The sequence below is a fragment of the Haliotis asinina genome, chromosome 5 (genome assembly GCF_037392515.1).
Source record: "Haliotis asinina isolate JCU_RB_2024 chromosome 5, JCU_Hal_asi_v2, whole genome shotgun sequence".
NCBI lineage: Eukaryota > Metazoa > Mollusca > Gastropoda > Lepetellida > Haliotidae > Haliotis > Haliotis asinina.
Window position 1 is genome coordinate 70457348 of NC_090284.1, and position 27540 is coordinate 70484887.

General features: G+C 39.3%; 2 protein-coding genes across 2 annotated transcripts in view; both read left to right on the top strand.

Moving 5' to 3' along the window:
* Positions 1 to 27540, top strand: part of LOC137285181 (macrophage-expressed gene 1 protein-like) — a 198697-nt gene that overhangs the window by 3173 nt on the left and 167984 nt on the right. The gene's annotated exons all lie outside the window — the stretch shown is intronic.
* Positions 15056 to 26086, top strand: LOC137284177 (peptidyl-prolyl cis-trans isomerase A-like). Its single transcript, XM_067815897.1, has 5 exons — positions 15056 to 15124; positions 16852 to 16882; positions 17380 to 17565; positions 25316 to 25391; positions 25954 to 26086. The coding sequence occupies exons 1-5, from the start codon at positions 15056 to 15058 to the stop codon at positions 26084 to 26086; spliced, it is 495 nt and encodes a 164-aa protein (XP_067671998.1).

Below are 27540 nucleotides of genomic sequence, written 5' to 3' on the forward strand. Positions count from 1 at the left end.
ACTCGACAATACACGTCGTATACTTCCGTTTGTTGTATCTTCCGACGCTAGGAGAAAGAAAATTCATTCTAATTCGTACCTATATCTATAAGTTATATCTCTCCAACTCCTTATTCAGATACAACAAACACTTACATAACATGGCATGCTGTACGGTGCACCAACTGAGATGTAAAGATTGGGCAGTTTTACAACTTTTCAAACGCTTCTCAGCATCATCTTTCAAATAACCATCTTTCGCATTTTCACCTTCTCTAACACTGCACTAAGGTTAACCTTAACTCCCATTCGCTAACACTGCACTAAGCTTAAGCTCAACTCCTATTCGCTAACATTGCACTAAGGTTAACCTCAACTCCCATTCTCTAACACTGCACTAAGGTTAACCCTAACTCCCATTCTCTAACATTGCACTAAGGTTAACCTCAACTCCCATACTCTAACACTGCACTAAGGTTAACCTCAACTCCCATTCGCTAACACTGCACTCAGGTTAACCCTAACTCCCATTCTCTAACATTGCACTAAGGTTAACCTCAACTCCCATTCGCTAACACTGCACTCAGGTTAACCCTAACTCCCATTCTCTAACATTGCACTCAGGTTAACCTCAACTCCCATTCGCTAACACTGCACTAAGGTTAACCCTAACTCCCATTCTCTAACATTGCACTCAGGTTAACCTCAACTCCCATTCGCTAACACTGCACTAAGGTTAACCCTAACTCCCATTCTCTAACATTGCACGAAGGAGGAAACTGGAAGACAACGGTTGTATGTTCGTATATAACTTAAAGTAATAACTGTTTGACAAATCTAACCTGTATGAAAACTCTACGTCTACCTGAGTAAAGGTATTTATCGATGTATAGATGACACGAAGCTGGCCATATATCTCGGCTAACGTTCATAAAGAGCATTCTCTTAAAATGTGGAATTAGGTACAATTGATTAAAGCAAAATGGAGGAAATTCGCAAATATCGGTTTTTGACACCTAAGTGTCTACCTGTCTGTATGCTAATGACAATATGCAATTCACAACTGTTGTATAGATGGCGAAATAAAACAAAGTGACGTCATCAAACACCAGCGTGACCTCACCGTCACCTTGGAAAACGCTTGGTTTATGAACGAAAAATCAAGCACCGGCGTGACCTCATCCGTCTAGACACCCAGTCTAGATCTACAGTCGAAGTTGGTGACTCACCACCCCTTGGGTGACAGCTCCGGGTTGAACTCATTGAACACCTGGCTCACACCCCGTGGGAACTGGCATCACGCCATTCATTTGGACCAATCACCGTACAGTATCGAACTCACTCAGGCGCTCCAGTGACCTAATTCAACACCTGGCTCACAACCCCAGTGGAAACCGGCATGACACATCACGCCATGGCATCACCCCATTGATTTGGACCAATCAGCAAGTATCAATACTTACTGGTTTACAAACCAGTTTCATCCTGTTTTCATTTGAACTCCGCTGACAATAATCACTTGACATGTCTTTACACCATGTTTACATCAATCACCCTTTCTGTTGCATGTCTCAAAGTGCGCGACGTTGAGGCATGGTGCACTCTCAGCCAAAGTGTCATATGATATCTCCTCAAATTGTTCTCTCCCATGTTATATTTTCTGCTTGCTGTGTTTGGATGGATCCATACATATTCAGAGACGAAGATGTAAATAGTTCGCCGGCTTAGGGACACATTTGCCATACCACACACGAATCATAATTCCTTACCGTCATGCCATGGTTACTTTCCGTAACCTTATGGTATCCTGCCGGGGAATGCCAACATGTTTGTTTCATACTAAACCAGTTTATCCAATGTGCGAGGTGCGAATTCAAGGATGATATTGACATGTAAAACCCAAACCTCATATGTTTGTGATCGTATGGCATGAATCAACCACCAAAGCACATGAGATGAAAATAAACATCTGTGTATCTCTCAGTCACCGCCACATATTAGCGCCGACAAGTCTTGGGTAGACTGATGTAAGTCTCTAATACGTTTTATCACAAACCGTTCATGCACTGCCCCGCGCTAGACTAACTAGACAGTATTGCCATACAATGACGAGTTTCAAAGAGTTTAACCTTTAGGATCTGTTTAAAGCAATGCTAGACTGCATTTAAACATGTGGTGACCCACATTGCTCTAGCGAGGAGGGGCTATCATGTCACTGTCGACTGTTACACTGGCGACAGACAACATTGAGTGTATGCGTACGAGGCCGTTCGCAGTGTTACTAGGACGGAATTATGAATTTGCTCTGGCTAAATAGGATTAAATGAATGCCTCATGATAAGACATTTTAAACCAAACATAAATGAATAATTTGAATATACTCATATAGTGATGTATAGTTTTTGTTCTAACTCAGTCTTATAGCTGCCGTGTACGTGCGCTTCCTAAGACTTCCATCAGAAACGTTTTAAAGTGTCAGACCCCGCATTGGTGTAAATAGTTGCATGTTCCCATGCCCAATGGACAACTCCATGGGGATCATCCACTTGGCACACACCTTGTGACTAAAGATGGGTACCACACATTAAGAAACACAAAAGATATATAGATTTCATGGTTTATTAGCTCCGTTTTCAAATGAGTAAAACTATGGGATAGGAGCACGCCCAGTAGTCCTTCGCTCTCTGTCTCAGCAGAGACCATATAATAGATTATATTATATGGTCTCTGGTCTCAGATAGGGTGTCTGTATCATCATCATCATCCTCAGTCAACCCTTCCACCCAAACCTTGTACTTGTACAATCTGGAAAACACATCATCATACATATTATTGCTATCTTTTACTTCTGTTAATATCCCTTGTGTCTTTGGGCCCCACTGCATATGATACAGATAAGTAATAAGCGAGCATACGTCTCCTTAAACGCGATCCAGGTTATCTTTTTCAGTCTTGGTTTGGATTACGTCCTCGCTAAAACCTCTCTTCGTGTAGAGCTGGCGTTTCTCATCCAGTACATATCTATTCAGCTCACGTGTACGTGAATACAATTGCCGGATTCTTTGCTCTTCGAGATCAGTCATCTTACTTTTCCTGTTGTTGACATTGCTTAACCTTTAGCCTGCTGAATTAATTTCAGCATAAGGCGTTAATAAGAGGGTGGGTGATTTCAAACACTCAGTGCGTCACTAAATAAGGGACAATTGAAAAAATATTCAGCTCATTAATACTACATACAAAAATAAACATTATTATAAAAAAATGTCCAGATAATTTCAAACGTACAGATATTAATTACAAGACAAACATAAATATAGTAAATTTTCCTGAATTTACCTGAATTACTCGATTGGTAGCCGGATGCGTTTTATACTAGGAACCGTATAAATTGTCCAATTATCGCAAACCGATTTCAATATTCTTACTACTGATATTTCATAAGTATCTGACTTTAATTTCGTATATTTGTATCGGCAAATATCCGCGCGACGACAAATTAAAAAATAATTCTGAAAAAAAAATAATCGAAAACGTTCGTCGTAAACAAATAACATTTTCGATGTCATGACAGGTCTTACTGAAATGGCACTATTACGTTTATTTAAACGTGTCATGTAATGAAAATAGCAGAATAAAATACATGATTCATAAGCATTCATGAGTGCAAATATCAAGTTTTATGGTTCATTAATTTTTGCACAAACCCACAAAAAGACGGTGTTAAATCGTGTTACGCATACTAAAAAACAAACATGGCGCGCTTCGTCGAACTCCTACATAAAATATAGCTTTTTTGGTCTGAAGAAAGATTACAGAACACTTCTGTGTAAGACCTGGTGAAAGAGGGAGAATTTCTCATTCTACAAGTGTTCCAAGTATCATTTTCCGTTTAGTATGACGAAAGACGGACGAAAATTAAGATCGTGAACTCTAACTTGTTTTCTAGTAAGTGCAAAGGTCACCGGATGTGATGTCACAGACGGGGATTGCCTGATGAAATTCATTCGCTATTGAATATGAACAGAAAAGTTGGAGATATTTCGTCTGAATTTAGCACAAATAACTGTCTAAAGTGATTAATCAGAGCTCATAGAATTTTCTTGGTGTATTTTTGATCATATAATTCGCACATAGCCGAACCAGTTTGACCTTGTATGCTCCCGTGACCCGGAAACAGTAGTCGATCAACACTGCAGATGCAAGTTTTCAGTATCTTTTATTTGAATTTTTGTTCATATTAGGCACATTACTTTATTGTCCACTGAATATAAAGATAGCAAAGATATAATTGTGATGCATGTTGATCCCAGCTTATTCTTTTTTTCACATGGTCCAACACAGAAACGTGTACAAACATCATTCTCAACAACAGGTGCGCGGATATGGGCGTGGCATTTGTGTTTCAAAATAACATTCATGCTTTTCTTTTTATGACGATGTAGTGTAGTAAGAACTGCAGTATACATGTTTTATAAACAAAAATATATTTTCTGTTATAGTTTCACATGAAATCGGAGATGATTTGATAAAAATTGCGTTCATATTACATGATTGGGAAAATTATATGTCTCACTTTAGAACAAGTTGAATTACATTCATAATTTTATGCAATGAATTAACGTTCTTGATGAATAATTACGATAGATTTGTCAATGCTTTATGTTTCATAACTGGTTACAACTTTAAATCTTTTCATATACTTTAATATGTTAAATGATATTAATAATATGACAATTATTTTTCTCTCTCAAATAGACAAGGGCAAAGACACTTAAAATCTGTCAATGCATTAGCAAGGTGTAAATAACCAAATTTTAATTAATGTCTTTCAGTAATGTGGAAAGCTGACAGTTTTGCACAATTTTTTATTACAACTACATATATGCCATAAAATATATGGATAGATGTTACAAATTATTTTGTGTATTTTATTTCTTCATAATATTGTGCCAAAATGTACATCAAATACACATGAGTGATGAGTTATTTTTGTTTTCAACAGTACCACTTTGTTTGCTGAATTATTTTGAATCGCATGTGTCAAATAATGTCAAGTAATGTCAAGTTGTTGTTGAAGTAACAGTACATGTAAATTTATCAGAAAATGTTATCATTTGATAAAAAAGAAACCATATACATATAAGAAGTTATATTGTCTCTGGTGAAAGTAAACAGGCTTCATATTCTGTAAATATATATTATTCTACCTTATTGTCTTTTCCTGGGTTTAGGAACAATGTCACAATATGAAATGGGTCTAATGAACTTTCAAGGATTGTTTCTGTTTGCTGAAGTGTCTGATGGTGATATACTCCAATTATTTAGTGTTCAATAGCCTAAACCATCATGAAACAAGAAACATGAAGAACAGTCTTCCTTGAATAACAAAATGCTAAGGACTGAGCAGTCTTCCATTAAAGATCTGGAAGCATTTGATATATATGTCTTTGCCATATACACATGGCAATGAAAAAAATCCAAATTGAAATCTTAAAGAATAGCTCCAAACTGGACAACAAAAACCACTCACTGCAGAGCTCAGTATTAGGAAAAAAGAAATTTACTTGCCACCACACGATTACCTTGATGCCAAAGACTAACATAGGTTGCACCTCCTACTCAACACTTAATTATCTGTCACTTGTAGTTTTGATATTCCATATTCAAAACATCACTACAACAAAATTATTCTAGATCTGGTATGATAATTTCATATTACTTCATGAAATTTCATCACAAGAAAAAAATGAGTCTGTCTTTCAATCACTGTCAGTGTAATCACTGCTCAAAGAGTTTGGATCATCAGTCTGTTTCCCAGATGAAGTCTGTTTTAACAGTAAAATATGAACATATACAGTGTGCAAGTAGGTAAAAAGTATGGCCATAAACATGAGGTACATTTTGCAGTTCAGACTGCACTAGTGCAATATCTAAAAGCTGTATGGAACCACGGACTGAGCCACATGACATGATTTTTTTATACAAATATGCACACACGTCAAACAATTTGATCCGAAACATTACCTGCATTATACTAGGCAGAATTAACTCCGAAAGCTCTGCTGTTTGGAGTAACAAAATAATTTCAATTTTGCTCCAAATTCGTGAACAAAAGATGTGATGTTTAGCTGTTTTAATGTCTAAAATAAATACTGATTCACAAAGACGATGACAGTTGTTTTCTAAGCAGTAATTAATTTTTATGAAATACATTTACTGTACGTTACATTCTCACACTAGCTCTGGTTTCGTTCGTTTCTGCAAAAGGAAAAATGATTTTTTTTCATGACATCTTCAATCATCAAAATTGTACTTCTTGTAACGATATGCACAGAAGAATATTCTGTTACTGTTACGACACACTGACAATTTATATGTCTCCCCGTGTCAGAACATTCTTTGAAAAAAATAGACCGCGAAAAGCATCGACTTCGGATTTGCTAAACTAATGATCAACACATCGACGGCTAACTTCAGGAGAAATACTACAACACAAGCAACAAATGACAACTGCTATTGAACACAACTAACAGTAAATGACTGAGGATGACTGAAAGGTAATTCTGGTGTATAGTATGGATCTTACGGGAATTTGAATCAGTTTAGAAAATGTATCAATGGTCGTTTTCCAACTCGTTCACATTTTACTTCCACGAGTGCCATGCCGTGTACGTGCTTCCGGTTTCATCAAGGGTGGGTACAATTACAAATATTGTGATACTGTTTCATGATCTGCATTATATAGGTATTGAGTCGTTTTCTTTCAATGTATATGTGTTCAGATTCTGCTTATGAACGCATATTTTCAAACATCCTTCATATCTTGTCACTTAGAAAGACCGCGAGTTTGGCCACGCCCTTTCGGGTCACCAACGGCTGTCAACTTTGTGAATGTTGGAAGGTTTATCAAACCAAATCAAAATAAAATCGCTAAATCTGGTAATTTCTGTGCAGAGGCAATAACATTTACCTATTCACACCGTGTAATTAATTCCAGATAAAATAATTGGATATGTCAAAAGGATGGCACATTTTCTTCGGCATCACGATACATGTGGAGTTGTTTGTTTACCGCCGTTGCCATGATCGTTTCTATTCGTCCAATCGATGATATAACATTGAGATTGGTTTTGTTTATATTTATTTGAGCCGAAAGTTACTAATTTTTAGAAAATGGGAAACTTATGAGCTTTCTCTTCGTCAAGGAACAAAAAATATCGACTAAACTATCAAAAAATATTTCATTATGAAGACCACGGCGTGGTGCGCTGGAAGTCAACAATGGCCGTTATTTTCGACTGCGTGCCGAGAAATTCGGCGATCTCATTTTTAATTCGCGGGCGTTTCGTTTTAAGGTATATAACCGTATTGAACATTACATATTTAAAAAGGTGAGAATTAGCACATTCCATACATAATTCATATGACACGTAAATCCGACTCGTTGAATAATTATTGCAAGTTTTATTTGGAGATGTCATTATCCTGCACTCCTGTCGAATGGGTTCGACGGTAGCATTGAGAGGATTAATGATTCATCACCATCATCATAATCATCCTGTTCCATTTCAGGACATTGCTTGTCGTGTAAATGTCGTTGTAAGTTATGGTTACTGCAAAACACTTGACCACAATAGTCACATTCTGACAGAGGACGTGGTCTCTTCACATCAGAGTTGTCTTCCTCCCATTTCCTTTTAACTTGGGGTATTCCAGGAGGGCTCCCATTGGACTTTTCGGGACACCAGTTTCGCCTGTGTTTTTGCAAATCAGAAGGATCTTGAAACATGAGTCCGCAGTCATCACAAGATGGCATGGCTGAGAGCTGTTCTTCACACGTCTGCTCACGATGAACGTCAAACTCTGACTGAATCGCCCCGTGAAGGTCCCGGGGTAGAATAGGCCTTCAGCAACCCATGCTTGCCATAAAAGGCGACAGCTTGTCGTAAGAGGCGACTAACGGGATCGGGTGGTCAGGCTCGATGACTTGGTTGGCACATGTCTTCGGTTCCCAATTGCGCAGATAGATGCTCATGTTGTTGATCACTGGATTGTCTGGTCCAGACTCGATTATTTACAGACCGCCGCCATATAGCTGGAATATTGTTGAGTGCGGCGTAAAACTAAACTCACTCACTCACTGACTGAATCGTCCTAGCTTGGAGGTTTCCTCTTAAACTGAACGCATTAGGACAAAGTCGCAAATGGGGAGGTGTTTCGGGTTTTAGATCAACCAGCAAGTGTCCATAAGGCTTCTGGGTAGCCCTTTGAAACTGGTCCATGATGTGGTCTGTGTTTCCTGGATACATCTGTCTCCCCAAACTCATGATGGGTTGTTGATCAATAGGATTATTGAACAGAAGTAGATAATGACAGTTCCTTCGTTGTGTGGGATCCTTACTGTAATGTAAGTTTTGGTTCAAGGCAATTACTGAGAGATTCCGATGATGACTTCCTTCCGTAAACAGATCGGTAATGCGTGGATATTTGCTGACTGTGGACATTAAGTCATCAAGCACAACGACGTTCACCACCTGGGGGTCCAGAAACGCATCCTTTTCCAGGTCAGAAGGAATGCCTTGATGGAATTCAGCGTAGGGATAAACACGACTTTGAATGACATTATACAAGGGCTGCCATCGTTTGTAGAGCCATAGAATACGTTCGGGATATGGTTTAATGTTCAATCTTTCTAGAAGCTGCTACACCAAGTAGGTTTTTCCACAGGAGGTGGGCCAGAAACAATCATGGTAAACGGGTGTTGCAACCTAAATTCATCACCCACATGTAGATGCTGCGTAATAGATCACATAACCGTCTACATTCGTAAAGGGATTGGGATAGCCGTTGGCCTGCAAGTAGTAATATTTGGTCCATTTCTTAGGGTCATCCATTAAGGGTCTCCAGTATCTCCTGTCCATTCTCTTGCTGCAGTTGAATATTGGCAGTTGCAGATAAAGTGTCACTATCACGGGTCCACAGCTAAATGAAGCTAGATTGTCCTCGTAGTCCTTTATATAGAACTCTCTACGTGTTCATAAAGGAGTAGAGCGTGGTTGCGATCCACGGTCCTCTGGGTTATGAACCCAGTGCGCTTCCACTGCGCTACTCTGCTGTACTTGCATCTACCTTGTGTTAGGACACTTATATCAACCAATGACAACCAAATACTCACAAATACATCCAGTCTATCTCGTAAGCATGTAAATCCAGATGACTACCCCAGCGGGCCATCTCTTTTTGAGGGACTCTTACCAGCTCCAAGTACGGACAGTTTGGAGACAACTTTTCATGTTCACTCCCAGGATCATCATCGACTTCCAGTTCTTGAGAATGAAGCCACATTGAACACACTTGCAAGTATCTCCTCTGAGCAAGTACACAAATCCTGCCCATGCCATGTGACTAGGACTCTGTTTCATCTGTACAATCCAAGACTGAAAAGAATTCAACCGTTCTTGGAACTGTGTTTGGGGTTTGAGAGGGGCACTGTCCGTATCATCATATTCGGTCTTGTCTGTCTCAAGTCCCAGCAGTGTCATAGCCTGTATCTCTCCACATTCCTCCAGGGCTTTGCAGAACAAAGTGTATGCTTGGGGGCCTCGTCTAGGTAAAATGGACAGGAGTTCTCTGACCCGATCAAAAGACTTCTGTGGTTTCTCAATAATTTCAGCTTTCTTGAAGATGGTAAGCACTCCAATCTGTACCAGTCTGTCGACCACCTCTTCTACTCTCTGTATCGCTTGCACGAGGTCTGAATAATTCTTCCTCAGGGTATCTCGGTGAAGGGCTTCCATTTTCAAGAGGGAGAGAGAGAGACCTGGATGTGATGTGTATTCAGGAATGAAACTGATGTATGATCCAAAATGAAAGTTTTTTTTTATATTCTCAATGTCAAACCGGATGAAACCAGTTCATCTATCTGTATGGTTGCTAGGCGTCTGACCTAAAAATATACCCATGACTGTGAGGACCGCTCAAGGTCGTGGTGAAAAAAATACGGTTAGTGTTTTCCAAGGGCATCGACGAAATGAGGTCACGCAGGTGTTTGATGACGTCACTTTGTTTTATTTCGCCATCTATACAACACACAACTTCAATCACGGAGCGCATCCAATTTATATGCACCATACACAAAGAGACCTGAGCCGGCCAATGACTCAGCCAATGAAACTTACGTTCACGCCCAATCGCTGACTGGGTTCGGTCTCTCGAGAGCTTCGTTTTGTGGGTAGTAACCCCAAGTACAAAATGTTACACTTTTGATTTGCGATTGTACGCTCATAATTTTGTTTCTTTGTTATTTTTCATAGCCAGTAGTGTATTTTAAATATCATGAATAAAAGATAATTGTGCTCTAGTTACGTTTATTTTGTTGTAACATCTAAGTTTTAAGAAGACGTATTAAGAGACATTAACAAGATGTCGTTGCAGCTGCCATAAACGCATTTTCCAAACTGGACAACCGTCTGTAGAGGAAGCCCCATGATTATGTCCACACAGCAAAAATTAGGTTTTATTGTCATCGAAACTGACCGTGCTTTCTCACTTATTAGTTTAGAGCTAATTCTACACTAATCCATTATATCTATCTATCATATCTATACAGAGTCTGAATTTGTAAGGTTTAACAATAACTGTCATGCTGTCCACCTAATCTGAAAGGTCTTTCTGTCTGACAATAACCAGTAGAGATTCAGAGCAAGTAACAGAGACAGGAATTTCATCAACATCTACAACACCGAAGTTGACATCATGCGTTGTGTCACGACCTTCAACAGAACCTAAAACTCCCATCTGCAGTCTGTGTCCTGTATATCGTTTAATGTCCCAACCGACGCCTCGCTTCATCAATGCTCCTTTAAACTCTTTATCTAACACGGATTTGGGACTCCGCTCAGTGTCTATGTGAAATGTCACTTTGTGATTGTTCACATTTACGTCTTGTAGTCACTTCAACTCATCTTCAGAATAATTAATTAACCAGTAATATCTTTTTGAAAGTTCGTTGTTTTCTCTATCACTTGGTTCTTCTTCAGCATAAAATACTTGTCGATATGACGGGCAATCTTAATTGTTTCACATTTCAATAATGATGTCAACATATTCCCTGTTCATTGTTTGTGAAATACATCATGATGTCGCTAATGGCAATGTAATAGAGTTAAATGATCACTGTTAAAAAACGTTGAAGTTATGGCTTCATGGCATTAAAAAGTAAAAAAGTATAATTTTGAATCTGTTTTTGTCATGTTTTACCAAAAGGTATTTTTGGTCATGGACAGTTGTAGAATTCAAGTGTTCAATCCCCCACGCGAACATGCCTAATCCGTTACGCGTTGTTACTTCAGTGTACATGCTGTGTCTTTCCCACATGTTGGCACTGAAAGTAATGAACTCGTGCCCCCAGTCGGCTTAGTGTGTCGTAGGTCAGTGTATGACTGGGTTACATCTGTATGTTCAAATGTCTCGGTGACGGGTTTAGCAATTGATATTATTATCATTTAGAGGGAAGTCTGACTTGGTACAAGTAGACAAGCACACTCAACATCCAAGGGTGAATGACGTTTACAGCAGAAAAGGCCAAGTCCTGATACAGTAACCGATGGAAGGGTGAAATGCTGAAAAACAATGTACATCAGTATCCCAGTGCAAACACATTCATGTAGTTTAGAAGTACACAGCCACCTGTTTAGTTATGAGAGACTAATACGTCCAGTAAATAATTCAAATGAATAAAACAGCAGAAAGTGAACTGTTCAGCATTTCTCCTGTTTCTGATAATACTTGTTACACTATGTATATGTTCCTTTTATTTCTGAAACCAATTTGTTCTTCAGATAGAATATCATTATTTGCAAACCAGATACTGACCCTTTTGTTAATAATATCACTGTATACTTCGCCCGGGTTCGCCATGAATGAGGTGCCTCTATATGTTGACGGGTTGTGAGGAATGTCGCTTTAAAATAGGGTGAATGATATTCTGTTGTCAAGCATCTGGAGCTTCACTACAATGAGAGATTATTTTATGCAACATGTCAACACAGACTGCGTTCATCATGCTCTCGGCTGGCAGGTTCTTGTCAATACCTGAAGCTTTTCTGAATTTTGGACGTATGATTGCATCTTCTTCTCTGTGTTTGATAAGTGTGTTCAGGGAATCACATGATAACTGTCTATCAGACCGAATATTGCTGTCGCTCAGCTTGTTCATAACACCACAAAGGCGAACATCATAATATATGTCATTATTCTGCACAGAGTACCTGTACATTTTCAAAGTCACTTTTCCGTCTGTCGAGAACAATTTTGTTTCAACAACGAAATTCCCATCGTCATCTAAAGCCTCTACTGGCACTTCGTGAGATCTATCACTGGCAACTTCTACTTTACCTGTCAGCTTCCAGAAGTCTCTCATCGTGCTTCACTTGTTGATATGATTTCTTGCACTTTCTCAGTTGTTTGTCAAAGGGTTAGATTTGCGAGGGTTAGATTATACCAATTGTCGTTCTTTGTCACAGACTCCATCCCAATGTGACTGAAAATCAGCATTCCAGTAAGACTTCTTTTTAGAGGTACAATACTTGCTATGTGAAACATGTTGTTTGTTTAGTTTCAAGTTGTAACATAGTAACAAATGACACGTGTGCTTCGTTTAGACTTTTTGACAGCTGATGGGAGAGTTTGGGTCATAAACATTTCCTTGGATTTGGAAATACAAAGTTTCCTTGGATTTGGAAATACAAAGTACACAGTACAACATTACAAGTGTACCAGAACATTTAATTGTCTCCAGTTAGTGGAGGTTGAAGGTTTGTCAAGTGAACACACATTCCATTATTTTAGGACTTTATTGGCTTTATAAGGACTTTATAAGTAACTGTGATGACCCCCTGTGCAATCCTGAAAGTCTTCACACGTTTAAGTGACATTTTATCACATGAGACGGTCTAATTCCTATTCACTTGAATTATTACTCCTGGGTGCATGTTCTAAGGCACCATCCATGTCATCAAATGCGGCTTTAAGTTCACACGGGTTAAGGATTCCTGTGTAAAATGAGAACTTTCCACTGGAGGTGATATTTTCATATGTAAGGCTTATTACACTGAGACAATCACTCAATGTTTGTGTTGAAACAGTCCTACAGAAACCATCAAAGATATTTGAGAGGATCCATCAATACCTACGGGATGAAAATCAGTCTCTTAACACCTGTTTTCAAGATAACTTGCGATACGATCTTCAATCTGTCCACAATAGTCATGAATGACTACTGAAGCTTCACTGGATTGCTGAACTGTTGGTTATGCTGCGCCTTTTGAACGCTACTCTCATCACAGCTGTGATCAAATTGAATAAAATTGTAAATAAAAATGTCATACTGACTGAATGTTTAATACATCTGTAGGAAAGCTGTTCATACTCATGACTAACGTGGAAATTGTGATGACTGTGATCTAATACCAGTAATGATCATATTCTCTGTTCGATTAATGACACTAAACATTAAACAAAATATTGATATTTCCTATAATTTCTGAATATATCAGCATAAAGACAGACACTGTAAATTCTTCAAAGGTTATGTCTTACAGCCTACATTAGTGAGATATTTCACATCAATTCATGTCATTACAAACACAGAAACGAAAGTGGCAAGTGTGCAAAGTATTTTCACCCATGACTGTATCGTCCCTGCTAAAATTACACAAGACGAAAATTAAAACAGGGGGGTCACTGATATTTTAATAGTATGCCGCATGAGTCTGTAGATGAATTTAAGTACTTAGGTAATGTGATTACCTACACAGGTAATTTCAGATATACTAACAAAAAAGTTCGCTGGTAAAGGTTCAAAGGTATAAATGTTCTGCTCCTGCTGACACATGTTGTGGTCAATTTGATTCTTTTGTTACACCTACTCTGCACTATGTTAGTGATGTGCGGGGTTTGTATAACGCAACTGAAATTGAACGGGTACATTTAATATTCTGTAAACTGTGTATCTTGGATAGGATGACCTGCATGGGCCATGCCATCCTGGCTTTTCTTTCTATAGACAAGTACTGGAAAAACTTAAGAGAATACATTCAGGACTGAATGGAATTAATGGCGTGTCAATAATCTTGTTTTGTTTCACCACAACATTGCTACTCTTGTGTAAGCAGGTAAATAAACAATACCTTTTTCAGATAAATACGTCTGTAAATAAGTCTAAGACTTTACACCTTTGCTGTGTTACGTAACTGTGAGGTTTTCTATTTTCTTCTACCGTACCGTGTATATGTTTTATCCTCGTATACGCCGATACAACCCTTCTACGTCTATCCTTTAAAAATTCGATAATTTTATGGCGCAACGAAACTGGCCGGTATTACGACTTGAATGGGAGAATTGTATTTAGAACAGTTTCTCATGAAGCACTAAAAAAAGAAAAAATGCTGCAAAAGTGCACACACACGCATGCCCACATGCATGCATCTAAGGGTATTAGATGTTTGACTGAATACGCTGACATTCGTGGTCCTATAAGCGTGTTGTTGTTGAGTCTTAACAACCGAAACACCGGTGTCAAGTACTTGCTTGGTAATGGTGTTAGCAGCTACACCGAAACGTCGTTCATATGTGACAATGAAGAAGTTGTATATCCATCTAATTTCTAAATGCTACACATGAAGTTTTACTGAAAGTTATTTTTCGTGTTTGATATATCCTAAAATTCCTCCGATGTTCAGCTGGATGGTCCGTCTCGTCCCAGGTTTAGGCTACCAGTCTTCACAATCAATCATATACAACACTGCGCCATTGAATGTTGCAGAACCTCTTCAAGTTTCATATCACCATAAATTATCGTCGTGCAATGGCAATGCTCCACGCGCGATCAAGTCGGCCAACCAGTTTTCAACAGATGAGTTGAATCATGTACAGGGGTCACATTTACCAAATCAGGGCGTCCGTTAGAAGGACGCTGTATATATACAGACATTGATAGCGTCAGAATCCGGATGTGGGTTTTCAGCCTCTTTCATAACCCGACACCAGATAGCGTTGCAAGGACCAGTGTCGAACCATGTCGAATCCTATAGTTTTCTTCGATATTACCATCGGCGGCAGTCCAGCGGGACGTATCTGCTTTGAGGTATTTTCCATATATATGATGATGTGATGTGAGAACCTGAAATTAATTTCTTTAATACTTAATGCCAGTATATACATTTCCTCCATTCTCGGTGATTCTAATGTAATTACTTTTAAATACAGATTCTCGTCTGATAACTGCCACTGTGACATGAAGATAGTTATTAGAGATCCCAGTCCTATGTTATCTGAAAGAAATGCCGATTGGCTAGATACGATAGATACTTGTTGTGCCAAATGAGGACCACCGTTCTTTCATTTTCGAAGGATTTGCTCCTTGTCACGAAAGCGTCGTGATTGTTGTATATAGTTGCACGCCTAATTTATTGATGAACTCGAGTTTCGGCCATTAATGACTCACAAGAAGCCTAAAAGATTGGTGGAAAAAAGTCAAAACTTTTCGTTGTGTATGTTTTCGGATGCAGTGTTTACGCACGTTATAACGGGGTTTGTTGCATCACAGACACATAGAATTCGTGTGAAATGTTTGAAGTCACCCTTACCAATATTCACTCTGTGACCTGTTTGGTGCGATTATAGTACATATTCGACACCTTAATGTGTAACCATTTAGCCATGTTTCCATGTAATCCTTTCCTCTAATACTCTAATCCTGTAAGACAAGTGTTCCAATAGATAGCAATGCTGAAGGTAGGGGCGGGTAACTCATTCCGACGTCCGTAAGTTACTGCTGAATTACTGGTCATGAGTGTACCTTCAGTTTATGTTGATTTGAAGTAATTACAGTCGTGATGGAAAGACTTTCTACAACCTTAGGTGGTTGTAGCTTTTTCATTTTTCATTTTCTTTTCGTCCTGACTGTGCCATTTTTTGTATGTTTTTTTTTCAGATGAGAAAAATGGACAATGAAATTCATGAATATTATGGTTTCTTTTCTTACAGTTGATATGAGATTATGCTTTTCTTCGTTTATCTTATGTTCAGAAAAATCCTTGAGCATAACTGTTCTGGGTTAGGGTTTGGATGGCATATTCTATTACAGTACACATGTTTCACAATTGTACACGTGATATTGGAGAGACAGCAATGCATTGTCTTAAGCATCCAAAATTCAATATTGCGATTATATAGCAAACCAGCAGAGTTAGCACCATCACAGTCCAAATACGACACTTTAATTGAAAACTGTCAGGTAATCACAATGTCAGGTGCAAATGGCTACATACCTTTTTAGCTATTAGAAATGCTTTTAAATTACTATTGGTGCAGACATGTATAAGACACTTACACATTTCCCGATGTAGCATTCCCCTAAATAAATTGAATATTGATTCCATGTTGGGAATGTACCTTAATTTCCCCCAATATACTGGCCAAAATGCAAGTTCTGACCGTAAATGCCTTAAATGTATTCTATTTATTAGAATTATTTCAAGGGGTTAGGACTAAGTCTAGGGTATATTGTTTTATGAAAACAAAGGCATATGTTTTAGGCATTGAATGATTGAGAATAGTTAGGGGTTACAGGTTAAAATCTTTCTACCCAAATCCGTTGAAATCAGATATACAACAGTAGCTTTCTTAACTGAAGTGCTGTGCCCAGTAAGTATTAATCCTGTAATACTAGGCACCGAGCAGACATGAACTAAACACCAATCAGTGAATGCCATTGAGGCTGGATACTGAGAACAAAGGACCGTGTATAATTTGGTGTTTTGGTTTATTTGTGTGGAAATGGCATTAATGTATAATGTGTCTGTTTTTCAGCTCTATCAAGATACTGTTCCTAAGACAGTTGGTAAGAGTCGTAACCTTATCCACACACTTTTTCTTCGTAAAGTAATGTTAAACTCTGAATATTCAGAATGTTTACCAGTCATAGTGCTGTTGTACAAAACAATCTTTGCGCTGAGAGTAATACCAGGTCCATGTTATGGTATGGAATTATTTTCACCTTAGCGCCAATATCACCTTGTACAACCTCACCCAGGTAAAACCTTTAAATCCGCACCTCCTATATCGTTAATAGCATAGTTTGGCATTTTTATCCATTGGACTGTTTGACATATCAAAATAAGACAGGGAAACATCCGATGAACCATCCACACGAAGAGATATCAATACAAAGTTCTTTGCTCAATGTGCTTTCTTTGGCCATGAAAGCAGCAACTCAAATAGGAATATTATTCCTGGTAAAATGATAGTACCTCAAACAGTCCTCTGATGGTGCATGAAAACGTTTGAGCAATATGTAGGGTATGGGCACCAAACCACATGTGTTTACTTTGATTTAAGAGAACTTCCGGGCCTTGTGTACTGGAGAGAAAGGGTTTGGATACAGTGGTTGTACATTTCATCGGATCATCCCAGGATTCATGATCCAGGGTGGTGACGTCACCCGTGGTGATGGAACAGGAGGCAAAAGCATTTATGGAAACAAGTTTGAAGATGAGAACTTCATAAAGAAGCACACCAAGGAAGGTTAGTACGACAGCTTACAGCAACATTGCTGTGGTGAATTGTTGCTGAATTTCTTCAGCTATAGTATTAATGGCCCTCTGTGACTAGGGGCAAGAACCTTTGCAGGCTTAAGGCTAGTAACTTGCAATGTTTAAATCCTAAGTACAGGTAATTTGTCCTTTGCCACTCATGAATTAGTCATAATATCATAGACAATACATTGTGTCATGTAACTAAATCTGACTTGGGTTCCTAATAAAATTAAGAACATGAAAAAAGAGGTTCTGTTTCATGGTAAACACTTACGGAACACAGCAAGTTTTCGATGTTGGCTCCATCAGCACTGAACTGGTGACTACAAGCAACAGGAAACTCTGTTGCATATTTTGGAAGCATTTATGATGTAACATGATGCTGCATCATAGATCAGAAATTAACCTATCTTACAATGTTAAAAAAAGGAGTTGGCAAGCCTTGAAAGGAAGAATGTCATTTGAAGATCATGGAACTATTGTTTCCGTAGAACATGTATATTTTCCAGACTCTATGTTAGTCTCCTTTAATCTAGCTCGTTGAAGGCTTGACTATAGTTTCACACAGAATAATTTAAGTGGTTTGCAATGGAGTGAGTGAGTGAGTTAATGGTTAACGTCACATCGGCAATATTGCAGCCATATCGTGACGAGAACCCATAATAATATACCTAATTGAGAATGGTAAAAAACCTGTTAACGAAGGACAGTAAAACAACTAGACTATCACAGACAGACATGTAAAACTAGTAATTAATTCTAAAAAAGTTAACTCTAGAGGACGATACAATATAAAAACAGGCAATAGACCGCCAACAACTGAAGGAAGATCACCATACCAGGGTCCATGGGGACTTACAGTACCTTTGCTACCTGCATGGACCCTAGCTGGATTTACACCATCCTTTCAGCCGTTGCCGATTGTGCGAAAGTTTAGCCAAATTTTTAAAAGAACAAATATACTACGTTTAAAATCGGGTAAGCAAAAATTAAACTGAGAACACTTTTGGGACTTACGTACCCTCTCAGGAGGACAATAATTTTACGATACTTTAACCCCCTTTGAGGATACAGCCACTAACAATACCAGTTGCTAATTTATACTACCGATGATTAAAATACATCTATTTACAACACAGTAATCAAAATCCAATCATGAAATCAATTTCTTTTAAAAAGCCAATAATTAAATGGACACTAACAGTGGTAAAAAGATCCTTAACGGTTTTGACATTGAAGTATTTACCCCTTGTGATGGAGAATTCAACACAGTCAAGCAAGATGTGCTTGACTGTGACTCTCTCATCACAAGGGATACAAAACGGAGGATCCTCACCTGTCAACAGGTATGCATGTGTATATCTTGTATGGCCAATACGACATCGTCGCATGATTACCTCCTCAAATCTGGACTGACAACCCAAGTAGGTATAACCAATGTAAGGTTTTATCTCATGTAATTTATTCATACCCACTTGGGTGTCCCACTTCTTTTGCATCAGATCACGGATATAAGATCTAATGGTGGCTTTGTAATCACTATAAGGAATAAGAAGTGGTGTCACAGATTTGTTGAGTGCTGCTTTAGCAGCAAGGTCAGCCAATGTGTTACCTGAAATGCCTACATGGCTGGGTAACCTTCAAAAGACGATGTCGTATTGGCCAGTAGCAAGATCATAATACAATTCAATAATTTCTATTAAAAGTGGATGTTTGCAAGAAATATTTTTAATAGCCTGAAGGCAAGAAAGAGAATCGGAATAGATTAAATATTGTTTACGTTTCGGGTGTCTTTGAATATATTTGAGAGCTGTTAATATGGCGTTAGCTTCTGCTGTAAAAATAGAACTATTATCTGGTAATCTAGAGGATATTGTTCTGGATCCAATGACAGTGGCACAAGCCACTGCGCCACCGTCCTTGGAGCCATCTGTAAATAAGGGTTTGTAATTGATATATTTATGTTTTAATTGATGATATTCTTGTTCATATTGTAAGTAGTTTGTTTCTGATTTTTTAAATGATGTTAATGTTAGGTCAACTTGTGGCCTAACCAACTGCCAAGGAGGAGAAGAAAGAAGACGGGAAGGCGATATACTTTCCAGCTCAATACAGGCAGAAGAAATAAATGGTTTAATTCTGTGCCCAAGAGGTGGAACAAGAGAAGATTTTTTGTTATACAAATCCTCATACAGGGGATTGAACACACAGTTATAGGCAGGGTTAGATTCATTAGAATATAATTTAGTAATGTATTGTAAAGGCAATTTTATACGACGTTGAGTAAGAGATGGTTCATCGGCCTCAACGTAGAGACTATCAATAGGTGAAGTTCTGAAAGACCCAAGACAAAGTCTTAAGCCTTGATGGTGGACAGAATCAAGAACTTTAAGGTTGCTGTTGCAGGCTCCACCATATACGATGGAGCCATAATCGAGTTTCGAACGTACGAGTGATCGATACAGGTGTAAGAGGGTTGCTTGATCCCCTCCCCACTTTGAGTTGGAAACAACTTTCAACAAGTCAAGAGCCTTCAGGCATTTAGTTTTAAGGGATTTAATATGAGGCAGAAATGTTAAATAGGAGTCAAAGATTAGGCCCAAGAACTTGGCCTCCTTTACAACTTTGATGGGAGTGCCATCTAGAGATAGTTCAGGGTCCTTATGTAGTTTATATTTTCTGCAAAAATGTATACAGTTAGTTTTGGATTTAGAAAATTTAAAGCCGTTTTCAAGACACCATTTATTTATTTTGTTTAAACACATCTGCAGTTGCCGTTCAATAGTATGCATATGTTTCCCACGACAAGAAATATTAAAATCATCCACAAATAACGATCCATCAATTGAATCGTTTAAAACCTTGGATAAACTGTTGATCTTAACACTAAATAATGTGACAGACAAAATGCTGCCTTGTGGAACACCCTGATCCTGATTATAATGATCAGACAGGGTTGAACCTACTCGGACTTGAAATTGCCTGTCTTTTAAAAACTCTGATATAAAAAGAGGCAGACGGTCTCTCAAGCCAAAGTCATGTAAATCCTTCAAAATACCATGCTTCCAGGTCGTATCATAAGCTTTTTCGAGATCAAAGAAAATCGATACTGCATGTTGTTTATTGACCATAGCATTTTTCACGAAGGATTCTAAACGTACCAAATGGTCAATGGTACTTCGATTTTTTCTGAAACCACACTGAATATTTGTGATCAGGTTATTGGTTTCAAGATACCAAGTTAGTCTATTATTCACCATACGTTCCACGGTTTTACAGACACAGCTAGTTAGAGATATATATTATCATCACCAGTTGCAGTGTCATGAGCTTGCTTAAGAGCAGTATGTAGCTCATGTAATGAAAACTCTTCATTGTAGTCTTCACCGTTATTTGATTCGAAATTAAGTTTTGTCTTTTCCTGTTGTTTCTGATATCTCTGAAACTGAGGAACATAATTTGTCGATGATGAATTCTTGGTAAGCGTTTCGCGATTTTATTTGCAATGTGAGACTTATCAGTAATTAAATTATCACCATCTTTGAGATGGTGCACGGCAGATTTGGAACCTTTGCCTTTAATTCTTTGAACCATATTCCATACCTTGGACATTGGTGTGCGTGACGTAAGTTTGGAGAAATAATTTCTCCAAGATTGTAGTTTGGTTTGCTTGAAGGTACGACGCGTCTTTGCATTAAGTATCTTAAATTTATTTAAATTGTGGACAGTTGGATGACGGCGAAAATAATGTTCTGCCTTTTTCCTCGCTTTTCTGGCCTGTCTACAGTCTGCATTGAACCATGGTTTTCGTACATGTGGAGTCGTAGAGGACTTTGGTATACACTCATCAGCTATTCTATTTAAAATGTCAGCAGAAGTCTGAATGGGATCAGTTATATCACTGAAATATTCAGGTCGCAGTTTTGATTCACACACAGTTTGATATAAAGACCAGTTAGCCTTCGAAAAGTTCCATCTGGTAAACGATGGAGGTTCTGCCACCTTTTTTCACGTTCTCCGTCCTTGGTTTGGCTGTATGTTTTGCTACTGACTTTGAAACTGTTTCTGAACGAGTCTTCTGAGTGGACTGTGACAACAATTGCACTTCATCCTGAACTTTGGCTAACATCTGACTGCTTACACATGACTCTGAAGTCTGAGGGGACTGTTCTTCTGGTATAAGAAGTTGAGGGGTATCGTTTGTAACCCATGTGAAATCTGTTTGACATTCAGTGGAACAACGGGATACTGGTAAATTTACTTTTGGCAAGCTTTCGGAGGGTGTCCTGACGATTGATGCATTGGAATCATTTCGTACTGTAGATTCAACAAGTTTTTTAGCATCAGCGAAGCTAATGTTTTGAGTAAATTTGATTTTGTTTATTTCCATTTGATTTTTCCAAATTGTACAGTCTTTAGAAAAGGATGAGTGATTACCTGAACAGTTTGTGCATTTTTTAACGGTACTTTCACAATCCTCAGTTACGTGTGAAGTCTCGCTACAGTGAGCACACGTTATTGGCTGTGTGCATGTGTTGACACCGTGACCAAATTTTTGGCATCTGAAACACCGCAAGGGATTTGGGATGTAAACATTGACTGAAATATTACAATAACCAACCTTGAGAGATTTAGGAAGAACTGGCGAAGAGAATGGAAAGAGGTAAGTGTTTGTTGGAATGATGTCCTTATTTCTGCGGGTGGTAAATCTCTTTACATATGTGACACCCTGATCTTTCATTTCGGAAGCGATATCCAGTTCTGACATTTCCGCCAATAAACGATCTCTATCCCTTATAATACCTTTGCTGGTGTTCAGTGGTCTGTGCGCTTTAACTGAAACGTTGATACTAGCTAAACGTTCGGTATTCAACAGGTTGGTGACTTGTTGCTTCCTACCGCATTCGATCAACAAAGATCCTGAACGCAAGCGTTTTATGTTCTTCACTTCACCTGCGATGCCATATATACCCTTCGATATTACAAAAGGGTTGAGCTTCAGTGGTGTCTCATCTACGGTGTCGAGAACTAGGAAACGTGGCCAGTTGTCTGTTACTTTGGACGGTGTTTGTTCATTATCGTTATCGAGTTGACGTTTGGTTTTTTTGGTGGGAGTTTGGTAGTCCATATTGAGTTTGTTTTGATTCATCATCCAGGCTCCCCGACCACCACGGAGTATCACAAGGACAATGCTAATTGCAAGTGGGTTTCCAACTTGCAGCCCCAAGGATACCTGAATGATATACTCAAGCAGAATAATCGAAAAGTAATTATTCCACAAGATTGGCCCATGAGCCACCGCCTTCTGGGCGTACAACTCTAGGCAAATTATGAAGGTTATCCGTTCATTCAAAATTCAAAGGCAACATTTAACCAAGACTTTTGACAATTTTTATTTACGTGTCATCAAATATGTGCAAAACAATGTATACACACAGGGCTTGGCGTGACCAGCCGATTGGTCGAACCGGGCCCATTCGACCACCCGTCTAGGTGAAGTCAGGGCCAAAGTGGTGTGTTAGGCAATAGGAACATGGTTCCAGGCCCCTATTGCCCTCAACCACCAGGATCCCTTCCTCCACCGACACAGGGCCGCAACCCACGGGTCCACAACGGGGGTGTTGGCGAGCTCTTGGCGTTACCCAGCACCCACCACGAGGAGGTGGCTCGCCACGGGTGCCGGTTTGCAATGGAGCTATTCGTGTGGGACAATTAGTTCCTCAAACAGTGTTGTGTCTCAAGGTAGGAAGGATGTACAGCATTGCAAGGAAAATATGCCAAATGTCTTTCACGATTCCTGCCGTTTTCAACAGTTTTGTTGGCGCGTACCATCCTCGTCATCAAGGATCATGTTGGACTGCACTCTTCCTTTCAAAACATGTGTCTATGTGGTGTGGAATGGAGCGAATTAAGTGATGGAAGTGATACATTCAAATCATATTTACATCATATACCCATGGTTTTGGTGCGTGGTTGCAGACTACAAAAATAAGGAGGGGATTTTCGGAAAAAATTGACGTAACCAAAATTGTGGCGAATATATTATATTACTAATAGGTCGGGACCAGTAATAGACAAGTCTAGAACTAGATGGCACGGTGAATAGCGGTCTCATGTACGCGCTATTTCCACAAACGGTATGAAGAGGTGAGAGGGGTCCATAAACTGAATTTGACGTTTTTTACAGTAAAGTCAATAACGTGTGAAACCAAACGAGCACGAACCCTCCTTGGCATACTCCTTATCAGCCGACCAAGCATGAATTGGGGTATGGCATTCCATTCCTCTTGCAGCGCTGCGCCCAGTTCTTGAACCGTCTTGAACACGTCTCCCGAGCATGTCCCAAACGTGTTCTATGGGGGAAAGGTCGGGGCTGAGAGCTGGCAGGGTAACGATGTTTCACCTCTGCATGTAGTCGGTGACGATTCTGGCACGATGTTCTCGGGCGTTGTCATCTTGGTAAACAAAATATCGACCAGCTTGGCGCGCGAAGGGGATACCAATGGCGTCAAGGATGTTGTCACGATAGTACTGGCCTGTGACTCTCCCTTGGACGATGCGAAGTGCTGTTCTGCCATTCACAGTCATTCCTTCCCACACCATAACAGAACCACCATCAAATCGTTCATGTTGATGAACGTTGGGGTTAGCGTAAAGCTCATCCTGTAGCCGCCAGACCCGAGAACGCCTATCCCGGAAGTCTATACTGAACCTCGACTCATCAGAGAACATAACCCTTGCCCATCGACGATTTCCCCAGCGGCGATGTTGTTCACGCCATTGACGTCTGTCTTTGATGTGTCTGGCCGTCAATACTGGCGTAACGCACGGTCGACGAGCCCTAATCCCACGTGCATGTCATCTGTTTCGAATCGTCTGACCCGAGACTCGAACTCCAGCTGCACTTTCAAGATGGAAGGCGATCTGACGAGCTGTTTTGGTTCGATTCCGAAGAGCATAAGTTCTGACAAATCTGTCTTGTGTCGCAGTTGTTGACCTTGGGCGACCGGAACGAGGAAGATCATTGACATTTTGGGTTCGGCGATACCGGGCCCACAATCTACTGATGACAGATTGGGAAACATTTAGAGTTTGGGCGACTATTCTGTGTTTTGTTCCGATCTGTAACTTGCCAACGGCCCTTAGACGTTCCGTTCGCCGCAGACGTCGCATTGTGTCGCAAAATTTAAACAAAGACAATAATGTTTTGTAAAGACGACAAACAGTCGTTTAAAGTCATCGGATGTTTTCTTGGGGTTACGTTACTCAAGAAATGTATGCTAATGTAAAGTGTACAATCACCAGTTGCACCCCTACCAAGTGCAACACACTGTCATGTGACATGCACAGATGACATGAGCTGAAATGAATGGGTATGTGGGCTTAAAACGTAAGCACACACAATAGAGATGAAACTTTGTCACCATTTTCCACGATGTTATTCAAAATCACACAAGTAAAATCACAAATACTTCGGAAAACGGCTAAATACTAGATACAACCATGGTCTCAAATGTCATTTTATGTTTGAGGTACCCGCGAATTGATTTTCGGTAGCCCATTCTTGTCACGAAATGCGACGCTCGCTCACTTAGTTAACACGTGACATCGTATCCCAGTTGTACAGATGAATGCTCATGCATCTTTCTTGCAACACTTTCAATCCAGACCCTTATGGTGACACTTGTCAGAGATGAGATATTTAAGTGTCAATGTTTGTATTTTCTTCATTATTTCAGGTATTCTGTCAATGGCTAATGCTGGACCTAACACAAATGGATCTCAGTTCATCATTTGCGCAGCCAAGACATCCTGGTAAGTTAACTGCCAGGAGAACATGGCATCATGCTTTCACCTTTTAACTTAATAATTTAACTGAACCTTTTATCTATTACTACTTTTACTTTTTGTAAGTTTTATCAAGTTACACCCTCGCTCCATCTTTTTCGACTTAATGCGAACTGTAAAAGGGGACTCGTTTTCACATAAATGACTGTCAAGTGAAGTAAAATATGATACTTTTTTTTTTTAAAAGAATGACGCTCTATATTGTTTTAATTCCAGAGAATGTGTTAGTGTGTTAATTCTCATTTATACTTTTTCTTCTGATCACAAAATGTGCCATGTCTCGTTTTGACTCTTTGCGACTTTGTAGCTAAAACTTACTTTTATGTTATTCGTTTGGTATATGAACCACATTAACTGCAATGTTTCTTGTGGGTTCAAATATTGCGATAACACGATTATCTTGTGATGAGATTCTGCCTCACTACAGGGTGTCCGTTGAACTTATTCACCAACCAAAATGTTTCAAGGGGACTGCATTCCTAATGATCAGGTGCCTTTTGCAGTTCTGAAGGTTTGATTCATATTTCAGGTTAGATGGAAAACATGTAGTGTTTGGTGAAGTTACAAGTGGCATGGATGTTGTCAAAGCTCTTGAAGCTCTAGGCTCCGCGTCTGGAGAGCCATCCAAGAAATGTGTGATTTCCAACTGCGGAATGCTTTGAGCAATATTCAACTGATGAATTGCGAATGACATTCCGTTTGTCATTGTTATCTTTCAGACTTAGAAACGGACCTGTGAGCTCCTTTTGACATTGTCCAGAATAATATAATCTTGAGATATACATTTTATTCTGAGCACGTAACATGAGATTTACTATGTGGATTGAATTAGCTGAAAAAAGGTACTTTAGAAATAAACTAGGCCAACCACAAATTTGTCTTTCATTTAAAATTTTTATTCCAGTATTAGCGGTCTTACGCAGATTTCTTTGGGAAATGCATACTATATATCACACTAGCTTTCCAAATGTGTTGTATGGCGCAATGCATAACATTTCCACACAGATCACATAACGAGAAAGTGACAGATCAAACAACGAGAAAGCAACAGATCAAACAACGAGAAAGCGACTGATCAAACAATGAGAAAGCGACAGATCATTCAATGAGAAAACGAGACATCAAACAATGAGAAAGTGACAGATCAAACAATGAGAAAGCGACAGATCAAACAATGAAGAAATGAGGATTTGGGTACATCCCTTCTGTTAGGTACTTCAGTCTCCACCGCTTGACAGCGGTTCGAGAGATGAAGAAGTTATTGTTCATAAAGTTTGTTCTATACTAAGCTCATAAAGAAACTGTGCATACAAACGTTTAAAATCAAAATATATCAAACCTGTGTAGACACATAAGGATGTGAACTCAGAGATTAGTTACACCTGTCCAACATGCACGCACGTGCCACGTGCCGTGACGTCAGTGGTTTCGTCCCTGAGACGTGCAATACGTTGTTGTACGAGCATTCCGGGAATGAGAAACAGAGCAAATGAATGCTACAGAGTACTGTCACTTTGGAAAGAGCAACCCCTGCCCCTGCGATCGTTCAAAATATTACACGGCTATTGAAATGCATAGCATGCCAAGTGTAACGTCTGCACAACGTCATGAAGCCACTGTGATGGTTCGTTGGGGTAAGTCTCCACCACAAGTGGCTGCACATTTCCACTGTCACCGGAACACCATTTCTGCACAGGTGTCACGTCACCAGAACACAAATGACGTCATCGATCGGTGACGTTCTGGACGTCCACGTGTAACAACGCCAAGACAGGACAGATGGATAAGGGTAACCCGTCTTAGCCACAGGTTTCAGACTACAGCGATTCGTGTCTATCTCTCTTTTCCACAGCGAGATTATGGTAAATGCATGTAAATCTTATAAGTGCAGATCTGTATTATATGATGATATGTGCCAATCTGAATATGGTTCAGTTTCAACAAATTTATAATGTCAATACTTTTATTTATATTCTCTGACAGGTTTTGTTTACAACAGTCAGTAACTCGGATTAGACAGTTATGAATGATGATCTGCAACACCTTGATTCTCCCACACATTGTCAAAACCATATGAAAAGAGCCACAATCTGATTGATGTAGCCCGTGATTTTCT

What these genes read in the sequence shown, in the direction of transcription:
- LOC137284177 (XM_067815897.1), top strand. Translation starts at nt 15,056, where the DNA reads ATGTCGAATCCTATAGTTTTCTTCGATATTACCATCGGCGGCAGTCCA. An exon ending in CGGGACGTATCTGCTTTGAG is followed by an intron (nt 15,125 to 16,851) that starts GTATTTTCCATA and finishes TCTGTTTTTCAG; the next exon opens with CTCTATCAAGATACTGTTCC. An exon ending in TGCGCAGCCAAGACATCCTG is followed by an intron (nt 25,392 to 25,953) that starts GTAAGTTAACTG and finishes TTCATATTTCAG; the next exon opens with GTTAGATGGAAAACATGTAG.